This window comes from Sitophilus oryzae, unplaced genomic scaffold (assembly GCF_002938485.1).
Source record: "Sitophilus oryzae breed Bouriz unplaced genomic scaffold, Soryzae_2.0 scaffold_818_pilon_pilon, whole genome shotgun sequence".
Lineage (NCBI taxonomy): Eukaryota > Metazoa > Arthropoda > Insecta > Coleoptera > Curculionidae > Sitophilus > Sitophilus oryzae.
The window spans coordinates 565,691-585,020 of record NW_022147437.1 but is presented as its reverse complement, the minus strand read 5'-3'; the positions used below and the strand labels follow the sequence as shown (position 1 = coordinate 585,020).

General features: G+C 31.1%; 1 protein-coding gene across 2 annotated transcripts in view; it reads right to left on the bottom strand.

Moving 5' to 3' along the window:
• LOC115889664 (zinc transporter ZIP11) overlaps positions 1–19,330 on the bottom strand; it is a 250,276-nt gene that overhangs the window by 214,458 nt on the left and 16,488 nt on the right. Inside the window, exons 3-4 of one of the 2 annotated variants that reach the window (XM_030909723.1) lie at positions 11,491–11,622; positions 2,503–2,731 (exon numbers count right to left, since the gene is read on the bottom strand). In XM_030909723.1, the coding sequence (XP_030765583.1) occupies positions 2,503–2,731; positions 11,491–11,622 (361 nt within the window). The remainder of the gene's footprint in view (positions 1–2,502; positions 2,732–11,490; positions 11,623–19,330) is intronic. The other variant, XM_030909724.1, reaches the window with a different exon arrangement.

Genomic DNA, 19,330 nt, shown 5'->3' with positions numbered 1-19,330 from the left:
AATAACGTCATAACGTCACAATTATTGGAGCTAAAAGAATTCTTTGAACAAATTGATCTTGTTCTATTATATTTTCACGAACTGGAACCTTGATATTTTTAATATGAAAGTGGATCATCAGGTTTATTTAATACGTAGGTTAGATAATTTATTATAAATTTCTAAACGTAAAATATACTCTACATTCTAAGAATGTTACATACTAAGACTGGCATATAAGCAGACCAACCTTCACCTTAAATGATGGCGAAGGTTAAGCATTCAGTTCCTTTTTCAACATATTTGATTCTCATATTTATAATTAAAATTAGAGTTATAAGGGCATACTAAAATCTGTCATCACTACAAGAAAACATTATTTGCTTTTAAACTACTATGGTGGGTAAAATTCAGTCAAAAAATAAAGATATACAACAATTTTAACAAGATAGTGTGTATCAATGTTGCTGCATTAAAATCAGTTTTGAGTAATATAATAAAAGTATATAATTGCATCTATAACATTTAATGTAATGATACAATGTTATATTTTGCTAGAGAATAAAAATATTCAAATATACAAATTAAATGTTTAAAATAAAAGTAGCAGCTGGAAATCTATTTTAACGATGAAATACAATAAAAAACCACTCTATGGATATCCCATTTTTTTGAAAAAATAACAACTTTTTCCAAACTACATTGTATGTAGAAAATGTTAATAAAGACATAAACATGTCCTACAAGCCACACATTACTGATTATTTTAAGTAATTTCCAATAATCTGATCATTCAGCATAGTATTTTAACAATTAGTCTAACAATAAAATGGTTTTCGTACTTACCTATTAATTGGTAGATAACCAAATGTATAAATAAAAAATGTAGTTGCAATTATTTCCTTATAAAAAAACCAAGTGCTTTAAACAATTTAACGTACTAACTTTCCCTTGTTAGCCTATACCGCCCGTTTTCTTAAAGGAAAAAAATAATAATTAAGTAGGAAAGTGAATAAAGGAAAGGCCCTATTTTGTTTATGCAAATTCCGAACCACAGTGCTCAGCCCTGTAAAGGCCTACAAACTTAGTAGTTAGATAAGTAGACTCTCTCTCGCAATGAAAGTGATCAACTCAGTAACCATCAATTCGAAGTTGGTCAAAGAATACCTAGAGAAGCTGAACAAATTAGGCAAAGATAATAAATTCCTCATACTCTGGGTGCCAGCCCACCAAGAGGTAGAATGCAATGAAAAAGCAAACGATCTAGCTAGAAAACGGGCGAACACCCCACTAACTGGACCACACTTATAATTATGTCAAACATATAGTCGATTTTCCAGATTTTAATCGCTAAAACAATAGGATATTTTAATACCCTGTTATAGAATATTAATACCGTGCTGGCAACTTTTACTTTTGGGTCGGCATTTACATGTGTGGAAGTCGGAGTGAGAGAAATGCGACCGACCGACGCGACGCCCGACGGTGTGCTGTTGCGGCGTTGCCGATACGCCTTTCCCTATCAAGTAAAGTAAAATCACGATCGCAAACCGCTTATTTTTAAAAGACTTTTTTTTCAAGAGATAACTAGATAAAATCATTAGACATGTGTCTGAGCATCTGAAATGGAATTATAAGGATATCGATAGGGTGTCATTTTTTTTATAACGAGAAAACGTCAGTAATCGCGATAATTTAAAAACTCAACTTTTTAATACATAACAGGCCATAACTCAAGAACCACTTTAGATATTGAAACTTTTTTTTTATTTTCAAGATCGGATATTTTACAATTAACATAGAAATATTCGATAAGGTTGTTTTTTCCATTCCAAAAATTGTATGGATGGATTGTTATCCATTTACTTTTAGAGCATAGCAATTTTCAGCAATCGCAATATTAACAAAGTTCTTGAAAAAACTACAATCTATCACTTCTAATAGATTTCGGGTTCTAATAGCGCGACCACTATCGAACACCCACTCAATTCCCCTTATTTTTTACCAAAAATGCAAGTGTTTCTAGCTTGCACTTAAAAAAATTCAAGCTATAGGGAAAATTACAACGACTCGTTAATAAATAAACAAATTAAGTATCGCGAGACGTAATTAAATCGTGAAGCTGAACGCATGACGTACACCTTTCCCTAGAACTATAAGAACTGACAGAGTTATTGAATGGGTCGACCTGTCAACTGCGACAAATCTGCTATATCCCCTTCCACGTCTCTTAACGATGTGCACAGCTTCTCGGTTTATTTCATACGTTTAGCAACGTGTTTACTGTCCTCTCTTTGTTCAATACATTATAAACGCATTGCACTCTTCTTACATACGGAAATCTCGACCCAAGACTAACCTTTGCCAGCCCTTAGTATATTTCATCAATAGCTACAATACTGGCGACGGTTTGTATCATATCAGATGACCATAATCGAAACAGTGGCTTGTGAAATCACATCAATGATAATTTCTGTGAAGGAAATGCCTATATCATACACACTAAGAAATTTATGAACTTACCTTGCTGTTTCAAAGTTCGCCGAACTTGAAGATCCAGATGCGGCAAAGCCGACACCCACGGCCAAGCCTTCTGGAATGTTGTGTACGGTGATGGCGACCACCAGGAGCATAATTCTTTTCCAGTGCCCATGCTGGATCTCTTCAATGTTACACTCCTCGTCGTAACTCTGAGGGAGAACATTTCCGTCATCTTTTGGATCTTTTTTTACGTCTACTACTGGTTTACCTACTACAATAAAGAGGAAAAATGGATTTAAAACAAAGTCTGATAAGAAACCATTAAATAAATCAAGTAAGTGTGCATTGGCTGCAACACAAAACGAATGTACCCCCACGCTTTACAAAGCAGATGTAAACAGAAAATATATAGATTGCCACTTATTTATTAAAAAAAGTTTAGTATTTGGTTTGTTATTGTATCATGTGATTATTACGTATACAGGGTGGCGCCTCTCACACGCCGCGGAGGCTCCAAGGAGAACGACAGTTTATATTGAGATGAAATTTTGTGAGCATATGTAGGTTAATTCAGAGCACATTTAAAATATAGAGAGTTCTACAGGGTGTCCCCCAAAAAAGTTACATATCAAAGTTAAATATCATTATCCATAGTTACATATCAAGAGAAAAATAAAGGTGATTTTTATCAGTTATTATAAGACAAGTATATCACTAAAATGTAATATTTTTAACATATTTAACATTTTCTAGAAATAAAGAACAATTTTATAAATTACAATAAAAGCTATTTAAATTGGAATTTACCCGGTATTGCCTAATATATAGTTAAATTAACTATTGTACTTTAAATTAAATTAAAACTTGATCCAACAAGTTATACAGGGTGAGACAAAATTAATATTGAACAGTGATCACCCTTGTTGCTCTTTTGTTTTAAATCGAACATCCAGTATATTATTCCGATATTCAATGGAGAATTCATGTCTCTTCAAAATACTATTAAGGTTGCCTACCCTTCAAGATTTTCCTAGATATTTTCATTTACATGATTTGATCTGAGTAAATCTTAATTACATATTTGATAAAATCTAGGTGGCTGTGATATGTCTGACGTTACTTCAACATATCTGTCTAATTAGTTCAACTTTAACAAATAGTTATAATTTTGTGTTAGTTAAAAGAAAAAAAATCAGAAATTTACCGAAGATGTGAACTTATCCTACATCAGATAGAAAATATGTATATGTATGTATGTATGTATCCTACATCAGAGAGAATTGATATTTTTATATTATTTGGTGAATGCATACTGCATAAACTAAAAGAATACTTAAATGCTCCTCATTTTATCTAGTCTGTTTTTTTTATGGGATTATGTTAAAGAGAGTATTTACAAAACTCGATTAACTATTGTCGACAACATGAGAACAATAATTATTATTGTAGCTGTTTTCCGAGGTAGAACTCCACATTTGCCTTAGAAAATGAAAATATCCTTTTGAAATGACAATCATTTTGTGCAGTTCACAGGAAAGGAAGCATTCAATTTCATCTAGCTAATTTGTGTCACATAATATACATATACAGGGTGTGTCAGATTTTAATCGGGAAAACTTAATAGACGATAGAACTTGCAAAAATAAAACAAAAAGCTCATATCAACTTGTAAGATTTAAAGCTTCCTTTTCGAGATACAAGTTACCATTAGAATACCAATTATAATATTAATTACCAATTAGAATTTATTTTTTTTCGCAAGATGTAAGCAAGATAGACAAAAAATTCAGGAGACAAAAAAATAATATTTTTAATTGCTAAATTCAAAAATAATATTAAACTTCTAAAAACGCAGTGGCGTGTCTATTTTTTCCTTTAAAATAATTTAACAGTGATGCTCAACCGCTGCCCCTGGCCATTAAACTTAAATCTAATTACATCAAATTAAGTCCCATAGTAAGTATTATAAACGGGTCAAGTTATATTAAAATCGATTAAATAGTTTTTCAAATATCTTAATTTTTTTTTCTTTTTTAAGTAATTTTAACACCCTGTATCTCGAAAAGAAAGCTTTAAATCTTACAAGTTGATATGAACTTTTTGTTTTATTTTAGTTAAAGTTAAGTTCTATCGTCTATTAAATTTTCCCGATTAAAATCTGAAACACCCTGTATAATATATAATATAATTATATGTTTATATCTAGTTTTAATTCTGTATATGTGTATAATTAAAATACGTTTTAAACGTGTATCTTTTTACTACTGTTGAGTATATACTCTACAATCTTTAATTTTTGTTAAATTAACAAAAGGTATATCACAGCCACATAGATTTTCTCAAATAATAAAGATCTACTGACGCAAAATCATAAAAATTAAAATATCTAGGAAAATCTTGGTCTGAGGGGTAGGCAACCTTAATAATAGTTTGAAGATATATATATATTCCCCATTGAACACTGGAATAATATACTCCGTGTTCCATTTAAAATAAAGGAGTAACTTGCTTTTAAATGTGACTAATGTTCCATATTAATTTTGTCTCACCCTGTATAACTTTTCGCGTCAAATTTCAATTTGGCTTAACACACAATGGTTACTGTAATTATATAACAGACTATATAAGGTCAACTAAAATTTAGGTAGCTGTTTTCGAAATTTATAATTTAATCTTCATTTTCACAAAATGTGAAATATGTCAAAATCCTTAGATTTTAGGTATATGCTCCTTTAATAAAACTCACCTTTATTTTTTTTTCCTAGAATCCGAAAATCAATTAATATATAGGCAAAAATATATATATAATAATATATATATATTTCAAAAAATATGAAAAAAGTTCCTATAAACATGTGTTTTAGAGTTACAAGATGTTAAAATTTTTTAAAATTGGGTTTTTTGTAATTATTTTGAATACCATTATTTTTTTATCGAAATTGCTCTAGATTGGACTAATAGTAGTAATATTTAATAATGAATTAGGTAAGATACTCGTAAGATATATAATTTATTAATTTTATTTTTATTTTAATGTTATTAATTGAGATTAATAAAATTGCGTTTATCTCATCAAGGAGGCCGAATTCAACAAAATATCAAGAGATAACTTTCAATTGGCATTAAACGGCCTACAGAATTTTGATATCAAAAGAAAAAAGTCAGTGGCGCGCATGTGTTTTTTTTTCTGATAGTTAGTTTTAGATTTGATAGTAGATTTTGGTTAGTGATAACAACAGAAAAATATTCGAATTTCTTAAATGTACTGCCAACCAAACGTGAAAAATCAGAATAGCCAACTATTTCAATCATTGTTGATTACCACCGCAGATGTTTAGAAAGTAGAAGATTAAACGAACTAACACAAAGTGTCTTAAAGAAACAAACTAGCACATATATTATTAATACTTATTAATACTCTAATATCTACTTATTAACACAATAAGTAAAGAATCAATAAATTTTCAGTTTTCATTAAAATCATCTACACTTCACCGAATGAAAATATTCCGGCAGTTGACTCACTTAAATCAAATTATGCACACTACGAAATGATTATAGTAAGCCATAAAAATTTGCGCACAGCTCCCAGTATTAAGTAAAATATACAGAATAATTAATACTTTAAGTCAGCTGTCGAATTAGTTTGTAAATTAACGAAAAACCTGATCAAATACAAGGAGCGACACAATTGCCAAAATGTGCAATAAAAATATTAGTATGGTAAATAGAATTATGGTGTTGCACGTATAGATAAAACCCAGGATAAATTGACGAATGCCTTCAAATTAACTAATAAAGCTAAATTGTTATTGTACACTTATTTACTATTTTCACACGGACGGATTGTTTTTTTGTATAATTAATAAAATAGCCTTCAAACACTCGAATTTTTGAAAATAAGTAATCCTAATGCCGGGTCCAGACCAAGGTGACAAACAGTAAACACGATTTTGAGACAAAAACAAGACAAACTTGTCACAAAAAATGGAGACTTCTGACAAGACAAACTTGAGACAAATTGTCCACACCGCAATGACAAAAGTACAAAAAAGTCAGAAGTTTAGTTGTTGCGAATGAGTTAAGTATTAACCATGAGTGATTTCACTGGTCTCCTACTGTTGGCAGCACATGCCATACACACTGCGTCGACATCTTGTCGCAAAATATACGAACAAAACATAGACACTTTGATTTTTACCGACTCGAGACGGGACATTGAAAAGTCTCCTAATTTTGAAACAAAACAAAAATGTCGCATAAATGTTTTGGATTTGTCACAACTTCGTCGTAAAACATGAATGTTTCTGTCTTGTCACAGTTTTGTCTGCTTGGTCTGGACACGGCAAAATGTTTCAAAAAATAATAGCGATATGTTATTCAGTGTACTAAATACAATATGATAAAAAAACAGCATCAGCGATGGCTATGAAATGAAGATCGTTGTCATTTTATATGTAAAATTAAATAAGATCGATCATCATTTCCAAGTCAATTGGATGCCGTTTTTTTTTCATCATACGGTATAGAGACATCCTATAATGATAGAAAGAGTTGGCTATTCTGATTTTGCTCGTTTGGGGTTGGTTGGTAACCAGAATTCAATTTAAGTACCTATTTTTTAAATGTTAATATAATTTTCTTGTATAACCAATTTTCTTGTTAATTACATTATTAATTTATTGTAGGGGACATTATAGAAGAATAAAACAATTTATTTTTAGAATAACTGCAACCAATAAAAATATACCCATCAAGAACATAAAAACATAACTAATATAAAATTAAATTCTGTGGTACTTTGTACAGGGTGTCCCAGTTTAGTGTTTTACAGGGCTTCTCATGAGCAGATGTACAAGGTGGGTCAAATTGAACGCCTTTTAAAGGGAAACACCCTTTTACATAGAAGATAGACGAAAACTAATATCGGTGTCTGGAGCTCAATTTTTATCAAAAACATGATGGTGAAAACCGCACATCGATATCTGTTGCCATTTCGGAGTTAAATCGCGGTAACTTTTTTGCTATGGAAAAATTTGTATCTTTGTGAAAATATTCCCAAAGCACCTTTTTACATAGAATTATCAACAGAAAATTTGATTTTTTATATACCCTGTATATTTTTAATTTCCAAAAATATAGCATACTTGATATTTTGCTCGATTGCTCTTGGAGATATAGAGTTTTTAAAAATTCGTCCACTTTGAATAAGTAGGCTTTGAACGACGCCGGCTATAATGCAAAAAAATTCTAGCTGTGAGCAGCAATTAAAACGAAAATTGAGAGATGCAGAATTTTATTACAATTTAAACTATATTTAACAACATCAAAACACAATTAAACTATATTTAATAACAATAAAAATTATTAATAGGAAACCAAGACATGAGATTTTGCTACAGGTGTTCGACATGTTGACCGTTTCTGTTAGGGACAGACGGGATCATTTTTGAACATTTCTCGCGGAATTCATTAATTCAGTGGGAATGAACGATACCCTCGCATAACCGCTAAGTACTTCTAATTCTTGCCTAAATTATACGAGCAATTTTAAAATAAGAACCTTTAATCTTCCGCTAATACGAAAATCCACTAAGGATAACAGGCACTAAGTCCAGCGGCCTCGATGGCCAACGTCTGGGGGGCAATTTTTGGAATTGATCGTTTACATGCGAACGCGCAACTTTGCGAGTGTTAGAAAACGAATGCGTTTTAAAAATTCAATTTTTCAGCCATCTTCGCATCTTAATTTGCGATCGTCGTGAGCGTACGCAAAATTACGAGCCGGAACTGTGGCAACGTCGCAAATCACAGTGATTCTCGAAATTGGCTGCAAAAATTTGCTGATAACTTCAGAGTTCTGAGGCGGTGCCTCGTCATTCTGGAAAAATATGTTTTCGAGTTCCATCAGGGGCAGATCATCTATAAGGGGTCCAAAGCCTACCAGTTAAAAGTGGCGAACTTATAAAAATTCTGTATTTCGATGTGCGTTTTTTTTTTATAATAAATAGCACTGACATTAAGACGTCATTTAGATAAACGATAAAATTTTTGCGCGATTTTTAACGATAAAATAGTGAATTATCAACCAGCAAATCAGAGTTTAAAGAAAAATGATTCAGGAAGATCTTCCGCAAGAAATTATTAACCAGGCAGAGGCGGCTACAGCACAAATACTGCCAGAAAAGTCTCGTGGCGTATATGATAGGGAATTAATAGGTTTGTTCCAACCCGCCGCAGAACCGTCACCAAAACGCTCGTGCGCAGTAATTCAAATGTGTTCCAACCGAGATTTGACAGTTAAAGCGTCCTATTTGAGTAGGGGAGAGCGGGTACAGTTGTAACAGTTTTTAGAAATTTATTTTTCAAAAATAGAATGAGAAATTTCGCGAAGTGTACTTATTATCTTTAGATAGCCTAGACATTTATCATCAAAATGCACATAAGAAATCGAAGGTATATTCACCTATGTAGTCTTAAAAAAGGCAACAGTGGTGTGATGACATGTGTTACAATTGTACCCCGCGGTGGTACAGTTGTAACATAGAGGAGGGACAAATGTAACGTGTTTAGTATATTGATTTTTCATCTGAAGCAAATAAAATTTTAGCTCCTACAATCTGACAAACGTTAAGATATGATTTGGATGCATTCAAACAATAATAATTGCTAGAAAATGAATGCCAACTTTTATTTACAATATGTGAAAAAACTGGTTCAGACAACAATCTTCAAAAGTTATACCTATTCTAAGAATTTTTTCTAAGAATAATTCTAACCTAGTCACAATCGTAGATTTTTCCAAACAGCGTTCTAAAAAAAACTGATGCGCCTATAAAAAAGTACAATATTAAAAACAAGATAATTAAAAACTTTAAAAAATATCAACTTGCGAATTTCCCTTTTTTCCAAAAATGCTTTTTCTTGTTCGGGGGATAAAATTCGAGTATGTGGATTGTAACCACTTTAGGAATTTCACCAGCTTGTATTTTTTTTAAATAACGGAAAAGTGTTACATGACAGAGGTCTAAAAAAACCCGCAGCTCTTTTTATAAGTTGATTTGTAGGTCCCTTATCACTATTAATTATTATTACTTAGGCATGTTAATTAAAAAAATGAGTACATCTAACGAAACAATGGGTAGGTATCATTGTAACATGTTACAAAAGTACCCTTTGCAATTGTTACAATTGTACCGAACTGACAACCCTGCACTTTTATTGAAATTAAAAAACTAGAGCAAAATTTACCTTAAACTGAACATATCATGTTAAATATACATGCATAGGCTACAAAAGTATATACCTACATTGACTGTAAACTATCAGATATGATAGTTATTTAAGAACTGATAAAATGGCTTAAGTTTTGCTTTTGTGTCGATAAAGAGATATAGCTCTATTGTTATGTCACTGCACCATTGCAAAAGTCTCAACTGTCGTCAGATTGTACTGAGTCTTGAACTTGAATAACTGACAAGGTGCCATAATAATGTATTTGAATTTAAAAAAGTTATGGTACCTGTTACATTTGTACCGCGTTACAATTGTACCCGCTCTCCCCTACCAACCTACCTTGGGATCGTTTAGTTACGATTTCGGAACGGTAATTTCGGTACATGGTCCAAATTGAGAACTGTTTGGGTTGACTTGTGCATTAAAGCATATTGGCAGGGATTATCGATTTTCGATTTTTAACAGCTGATTCTGGTCCGGCGTCCGGCTGATGCTTCTGTCTTGGTTATTTTTTACGAATTCGAATACGTGTGCGTTATACTTTTGCTTGTGAGTTTGTGTGGAGTAAATCTTTCGGAAATTTTAAATTGTACACTTTCATAATTATCTATAGATAATAATTAAGGATGAGTGACGATGGTATGACTCATTTCTTTACCTCCACTTCAGATAGTGACAATTTGGAGTTGCTGCCTATTAAAAGTGTGAAAAATGTACAATATTTAGGTAAGCTTTAATCGTATTTTCTTGTTTCCTCGAACAAAAACAAAAAACCGATCGATACACGCACGCTTGACACTTTTGACAGTCCCTAAAACAATCCACAAAGCATTCCAACGTTGATACTTTTTGCACCGTCACGAAACTATTCGAAGTCTGCGCATGCTAACAAAGTGCAAGAAAACCAATTCGAGTACGATTTCGAAACGATCCCGAAATGCTGGTTGGAACAAACCTAATAACACACTAGTTTGTTATAACTTCAAAATTTCACGCGTGTGTTATTATTTATTTTATATGCATGTATACATGTGAGTAATGTCTGTATATAAGTAGTGGCTGTTGGATAAAATACTTAATTAATTTACTGTGAGCTTGCAGCTCTGCATATATTTAAAATACATTTGAAATTAGTAGTTTTATATATTTTATAAATTTAAAAGGCAAAATGTACCTACTTGTATATAGGCTTATCATATTGTTCCATCTTCGTTTTGTTACTTCCTGGTTAATACTATTTTGAAATCATCCAACTATACGTTTCTGATATTTAACAAATAATTACGATGATTAAATTAGCGATTCTGGAGCTATTAATTAAAAGTTGCTTCAGTTTTTAAATGGACATGTGTCGACTGCACAAATAACAAAATCAAAACTTGTAGAAGATAAAGAAAGGCCAAAAAAGTTACCTCAATGAATTGGCGTAATTTGCTAAAAATTTGCGATCGATTAATTTGTCTCCGTAGAAGGATTTTCATTACATTTTTTGATTTGTAGGTTGATTTAAATTATATATTTAATGTCTACAATTCCAGAAATACATAAAAATCCAAAAATATTTAAGGTTTGTCCTAATTTTTTTTTAATAAAAAATAAACGCTTACTTTTTAGTGTACTCTTGACAACTTATTTATAATGTTTAAAAGACATCATCTTTCCACTCTAATTTAGAAATTAAATTCATTCAAAATTTTTTGTTGTTTCTTCGCTCGAATTATTTTAAAAACGATATTTTTTTCGACTTGGAGCACAACTTAAATTTCTACCCCTTCTTTGCTAGTGGGTACTTACCCCTTCTGCGGTGGACGCGAGTTCCCCCCACATCAGAAAACCCCTCAATGGCAGTCGAGTCAGGCAACGGCAAGTGCGTAGAATCGCGTCTGGAACCATCACGACTCTTTCCTTTATTTGTGGCATGCAGTGCTGTAAAAAACAATAAGGAATATATATGTGAAAATATGTTCAACTTGTCTCAAGTAAATACAATATAAAATCACGAAGTTAAGAGCATCATAAATATGTTAAACCATTCAAAGTCCAGAAATTCTTTATAGTGTGTTTCTGTTTTATTTTTGTTAAGATTGTTTTCCTCTGCTTCTTTACCCCATTTATTCAATCATTTCAGGTAGGGAAACCTGAATAAATGGTGTACAGGGTGTCCCATTTTAGTTGAAATCATACGGTATCTCCGTTATTCGTGAAGATAGAAGGGTGCGGTTTGTACAAATCTGTGCCACTTTTTTGCCAAACAGAAGATGCTGTCAACAAAATTTTCATAGCCCTCTTCGTTTCTGACCTACAGGGTCTTTTTGAAAATTTTGCAATTTGGAACAGCCCCCGTATCACCGTTACTATGGATGATATCGAGAAGGTGAAAACTGATTCTTGTAGAACTTTTTACGTAGAATACAATGGCGTAGTCTGTTTTTCTACGTATAAAATATTTTTGAAAATATTAACTAAAGTTATGTTTTTTCAAATAGATATATATATATATATATATATATATATATATATATATATATATATATATATATATATATATATATATATATATATATATATATATATATATATATATATATATATATATATATATATATATATATATATATATATATATATATATATATATATATATATATATATATATACACTATCACTCTATGTTTATTTTCACTATTTACTGCAATATTTAAAATATATCATTTTCTTATTAGTAGGCCGTGATTAATAACAAAATCAAAATGGTATTTACTAAAATATACATACACATATTACAATTTTATTTGGAATTGACATATTTTACTTTTGAACTGTGACCAGTGAACCTCTGAATATAGTTTTCTCTTTTTTATAACGGAATTTATTATAATGGGATGGGTTTGCAAATTTCTAAAAGCTTGCATTATTAAAGAATTTTCTAGGTGTTCGACATCGTATTAGTTGCCACTATATTTTTCATATTTCAAAAATCCCCAAAATCAGAAATCGAGAACGAACAAATCTGGGAATCAGGGAGGCCATCATATTATGGGTACATTGGTTCCAAATCATTGATTTGAGAAATAATAATTTAATAAAATTCTAATTTGGGGAAGGGGAGCCTCATCTTGCTGAAAGTATATTTCACGTAAATTAGCTAAAGGAATATTTAAAAGTTCCGATAAGATAGCTTCCAAGATTTACAAATAGCGGTAGAGATTTAAGTTTCTCTAATATATAAAGAATTAATCGGTGGCTCTCAAGATAAAAAAAGAGACAGATAGCAGTATACTTTTAATAATTCTTTAGTGGGAAACTGTTGTAATTGTTTATTATCAATCATGGCCTACTAATAAAAAATATGATCTTTTAATTTGTTTTTAAATATAGCATTAAATAATGAAAATAAATATAGAGTGTTATATATTTTTGAGAATGTTATGGCAAACCAGATCATATAATTTACAAATATACAGGGTGGTATACAGGGTATACATTTAAGAAAACATGACTCTAGTTTATATCTTTAAAAATATTCCTTTCGTAGAATAACAGACTACGCCACTGTATTCTACGTAAAAAGTTCTACAATAAACAGTTTTCACCGTCTCAATATCTTTAATAATAACAGAGATACAGGGGGTACCCCAAATGCAAAATTTTCAAAAAGACCCTGTAGCTCAGAAACGAAGAGGGCTATGAAAATTTTGTGTATGGCATTTTCCGTTTGACAAAAAAGTGGCATAGGTTTTTGCAGACCGTATCTTCCTATCTTCACTAATAACGGAGATACCGTATGATTTCAACCTCAATGGGACACCCTGTACACACCTAGTTATGTAAAGGGTAATATTATCGGTAATTTTGTTTATATTACGTAATATTGCGGCAAGATCGGTAACATTGGAAATATTGATTTTTTCCACTCTACTTTTTTCATTTGCCCAGCTCTATAATAAGTATGTTACACAAAAAATGTAATTTAATCTATCCTTCTTTTCCTGAAACGCCTTGTATGTATGAAATTGTAAGTTGTATATATATATATATATATATATATATATATATATATATATATATATATATATATATATATATATATATATATATTGTATTTTCCTCACCGTGCGTATTTTGCCTAATGTTAAATATTCTGAGTAGTTAGCAGTTAGATACTTTAAATAGTTTTTTTTCATTTTCTTTGTGTTTTTTGCTTCTGACTATAATAGGAAATATACCTTCCAAAATGCTAAGCATTTTTTGTTAGTTCGATTTCTCTTTAAGTGGCAAAATCATCATACTTTTTAGGTTGTTAAAGGCAATGGCAATGAAAGTAGTTATTGTATTTTATTATTTTCTGATGAAACCATTTAAATAAAAACGTACTTAATGCGCTTAATGTTTTAATATCTTATGTATAATATGTAAATTATGAATAAATTAAATGAATATTTGATAAACCAACAAAATATCATCACGGAAAAAAATAATTTTGACATAATATCTATTTAAAATATCAAACTTCCGTCTATTTTTTTACTAGTGATTACCTTGAGGTTTATGTCTTCTAAAATTTAATAAATAGTATTTATAAGTGGAGAATAGAAAAAATAAAAATTTGGAGATTCGCTGATGACATAGTCTATTGCCAATAGTCCTGAATAACTACAAATGCAAATTAACGAACTAAATACAGCTAGGAACAAAGTAGGGCTCAAAATAAATTTTGCAAAAACTAAAGTAATGTACAACGAACTAGTAGACAAAAAAGACATTCTAATAAATAACACAAAACTGGAAATAGTAGAAGAATACATTTGGGACAACTAATACACAGCTCGGGATCTCTACTACCAGAAATCCACTTTGTCACAATCCACAACACAAAATGAACGTATTTATATACTCTATAACTCTAAAAACTTAAAGACACCTTTTTCACATTTAAAATTGACAAAATAATTAACCAAAATTTTTCAGCTGTTATTTTTATAAGTTTACCATAGGCAACTAATAATACACACTATCATGACAAGGCCACGAAGGCTGTGACAAGGGCTACAATGACGTCACAACTGTCAGTTGAAGCGCGGGAAGAGGCGAACGTACGTCTTATGAGGATGAGCAATCCTATTAGTTTACCGTTCTTGGGGAATAACCAAGAAAGACCGTAAAAGAATAGAGCGGATACGACAAAAGAATCAGTTAATAGATGTCACCTTCAGAATCAAATACATTAAGTGGCAATAGGACACCTGACAATAAGGACGGACAACAGTTAGACCACAAAAATTACTGCATGGTACCAACGAGGAATTAAAAGACCTAGAAGAAGACCAAACCTGAGATGGGACCATAATATTAAGAAATTAGCAGGGATAACTTGGGCCCGTATAGCCAACAATAGGCAACAATGGGCCCAACTACAAGAGAGTATATGTGAGGGAGTCTACACCATAATTGAAATGGTTGAATACCCAAGTAGCATAGGAAGGAGAAAAAACCATTGACCACGGAAAATTAACCACTATTTGGTTGAATTTTACTTATATTTAACTTAATCAATTTCTTATAGGAAATAAAGTGCGAGAAATCTAAAAATGAGGATTATGCTTCAAAGGTAAAAGTAACTTAGTTTTTTGACTTGGAAGAAAGTCAGACATACGGCAGGTTAAAAATTACCTTTTTTAATTTCCTCGGGGTGATTTCCGTTTAAAAAAGTTTTCGAGGGATTATTACGTCATAGCACATTACCTTGTTCCCACTGGTTGGGAACGAAAGAATGTTCAATGCGTTTCTTTTTTATTATCGCCACAATCGTAAACGTGTCCATTATGTGCAATAAAAACAAAAAGTCCTCTGTAATAACATTCACAATCCCAAAACACAAAACTTTTAAAAATAATAAGCAAAGAAAACTAATTTAGTTTTCTAGTTAGTTAGTCTTCTAGATTAGACCATTTCGGTAATTACATCGGCCAGGAAAAGGATAAAAATTTGACATGTCACGTGACTCTCAATAAAGATTCTCATTTTAGGACACATGATTACTGTGGATTGTGGTGTTAATTGGATTGCTCGAAGATGTAATTACCGAACTTAGCATAAATTATCATTGTCAACTGTCACTGTCACTCAAAGCAAATAAAAGTTTTCTGTTTTACCGGCCATACTCCAACAATGTAGTCAAGACTTCGAGAAATGAGGTTCGACCTAATATAGCCCATTTTTTAACTTGCACCTCGAAGGAAAAATACCGTAAGCAAGAAATCTTGACCTTTGAGGTTATTAATTTAAAGAAATCTTAACCTCATACAAAGAAAGCAGACTTTAAGGTTTTAAAATTATGGAAAACCTAACTTCATAGAAGAATAGTTAAAAACACCATTAGCGGCCATTTTCTTATCCAATTTGTTGTTTGTATCCAATTGCAAAAAATATTTTTTGTGATATTGTTCTAAACTATTGAGAAAAATAAACAGACGTTTATGAATAATATTACCTAGCACAAGTTAAATTAACTAATTAAGAACAGTAAAAGTGTACCAAGGAAGTTAGCTGAAAAAAAGTTAGGTTAGAACCTTGAAAATAGCGATTTATTCTAAAATTAATTGTTGAAAATACATAAAATTTTAATGGCGCATAATTTTTTGGGGCCTATCATATTTACATCTCACAGAAAAATTTTCCCCGCAGACATAATTATCTTGGGAATCCAGTAATCCACTTCTTACCAATAACTTATTTACATTTACTAGGAAGTGCATATATGTATGTAGGTATTTCATCCATATTGAATTAATGTTCAAACGGTCATGCCAGTTATTACACTTTTTTGTCTTCCTGGTTTAATAAAAACTGGTAAATAAAAATTGGGAAAAAAAATTATCCTGGTAAATAAAAATTGGGAAATTCATTTACACATGTTAAAAAGAAAAATATTTTACCGTATTCTTTCTCCTTCTTTCCCATGTTAAAATGTAGGTAGTATAAATTAGGACTATTTTAGTAAAATTCACCTCTATTTTACCATGTTATGACCTCAGGTCGGTTATTTTTGAATTCATAGCCCATATTTCATAGAAGATATTATTACATGTTAACCTGTTTTTAACTTCCAAATTACTTTAGTTTTATTCCCCACTGGGAATTTTAACGTCAATTCTTGGAAATTTCGACCAATTTCCAGTTGGTCAATGTGGTTAATTTAACGTAATTTTAACTTCAAATGTTTGTTGGGTTGGGAATTTTAACGCCAATTCTTGGAAATTTCGACCAATTTCCTTTGGTCAATAATAGTCCAGGTGGTTAATTTAACGTAAATTTAACTTTAAATGTTTGTTGGGTTGGGAATTTTAACGTCAATTCTTGGAAATTTCGATCAATTTCCAGTTGGTCAATAATAGTCCAGGTGGTTAATTTAACGTAATTTTAACTTCAAATGTTTGTTGGGTTGGGAATTTTAACGTCAATTCTTGGAAATTTCGACCAATTTCCAGTTGGTCAATAATAGTCCAGGTGGTTAATTTAACGTAATTTTAACTTCAAATGTTTGTTGGGTAAGCTAAGAATGATGATGATAACGATGACTTTTTATAACTAAAATATAATATTTTGGTGGGCTTAAGAAATATAATATACGTGTGAAGTAAATGAACCACCGTAAATGATTTATATACACAATATTGCGATATTGACTGTTAAGACCATGTTTAAGTATATAAAAACAATTAAGACGTACTACTCGTATATCTAATTTACTACTTATCGTTATCGGCAAATCAAGATTAGGTATATTAAACGATTTATTGTGTAAATTATCATTTTGACCGTACACGGTTATTTTTATTAAATCTATACAGGAGTCGTCTTCTCGTTTTACGCAGAGGTTACATATATGTCCCTTGTAAACACCGCGTAGATTAAAATCGTGTAAATTAAAACAACATTTTATAACATAAACTATACAAGGTGAGCCTTAAATAAGTTAAAATATTTTAGGGTGGTATATTCTAATTTAGTGGAAGAAAAACAGTGGTTTTCAAAATTTAAACAAAATTTTTTTTTATTAATTTTTTACATTTTCATTTCTTATTTTTTGTTTCTTTATATTTTTTTAATAACTTTCTTAATTTTTGATTAAAGATTGTATGAATGTTTTGACACATCCATTGAAAGTAATATTTAATGTATTTTTGCAATCTAATAATTTTCCCAAATTATGAAAAACTGGAAAGGTTTGTCCTGTATTTAAAAATGGCGATGCCTCGTGTATTAACAATTATATACTTATTAGCTTTATTGTGTAACTTAACCAAATCGTTTGAAAGAGCTTTATGTATAATAAAATTTATCCATTTGTAAAAAATTGCACATCACCCAAGCAGCATGGATTTGTCGGATGCAGATCAACAGCATCTAATTTGGTTAATTTTACCCAGTTTGTTTCTAGAGCTCTATGTTGTGTATACTGATATCTCTAAGGCTTTTGATAGAATAAATCCGGATATTTTGGCTAAAAAAGTTGCAGGTCCTGGTTTTCACAGTAATTTAGTATTTTCATTTCTATAATGGTTACAACTCAAGTACTGGTGTAGCCAGTGTACCTCAGGGGTATGGATCATTACTATTCCTCTTATATATTAATAATTTGCCTGAGGCTCTTCATTGTGAGAGATTATTATTTGCTGATGATCCAAAAATATTACTATTGGATATTGCAGAAAGATTTAGAGTTAGTTAATGATTGGTGTATGTACAATGGACTTTCACTTGCAAAATGTAAAGTAGTGCCTAAACATATCAACGACTTCCCATTTATCTTCTTTTTTTGTTGCACACGCGGTGCTTCTACTCTATCTATATCCTTGTCGAGGACCTATCGTCCGCGCACCAAATTTAAACATTAATTTTAAAAATTTAATTTGTAAAATGCATATATTTGAACAATAAGTTGAATGTTTACTGACCGAAAAATTAAATTATATAAAAATACATTTAGCCACTCCGTGCGCATATCAATATTCTTAGGAAATCTAACCAGAACCTCTTTTATTTATATTAAACTACATGGATACTATGTGGTTTAATTAACTGAGAAACAACGGCGAATGCAGATTTTGTGAGGAAAATGGGGAAACACCAGAACACCTTATCACTGAGTGCGCCGAGACGACGACCATTCGTGCCATGAACCGTGGTACGTCTGATGTCGAGGATGGAGAGCTGGCCTCCGTGGCCGTCTCAGATACTGGCTTTTGTTAAAGCCCTGAGACTGTATGATGAGTTATAACTCGTTATAACTCAAGAAAGGGGAACACACAATAGATCTATAAGGTCGCGGTGATCAACTCCCCTCCTAAACATTCTACATTCTACATGTGGTTTAATATAAATATAGGAACAACTGTATACTTTATTTGCCTATGAAAAGATCATTCGGGAACCGTTATATTAGAGCTTTCATACACTAAACACTTTCTAGTCATTTTTACGAGTATTTAGGAAGTCCAACAAAAAAATAGAAATATAATTGCGTACAAACTTAAAATTAACTTCTCACTAAACGCACTTGCATCCTTGGCTATATAAAAGCGGTCCATAAAAGAGTAATAATACAATTTTTAAAGTAAAAAAACGCAAAAAC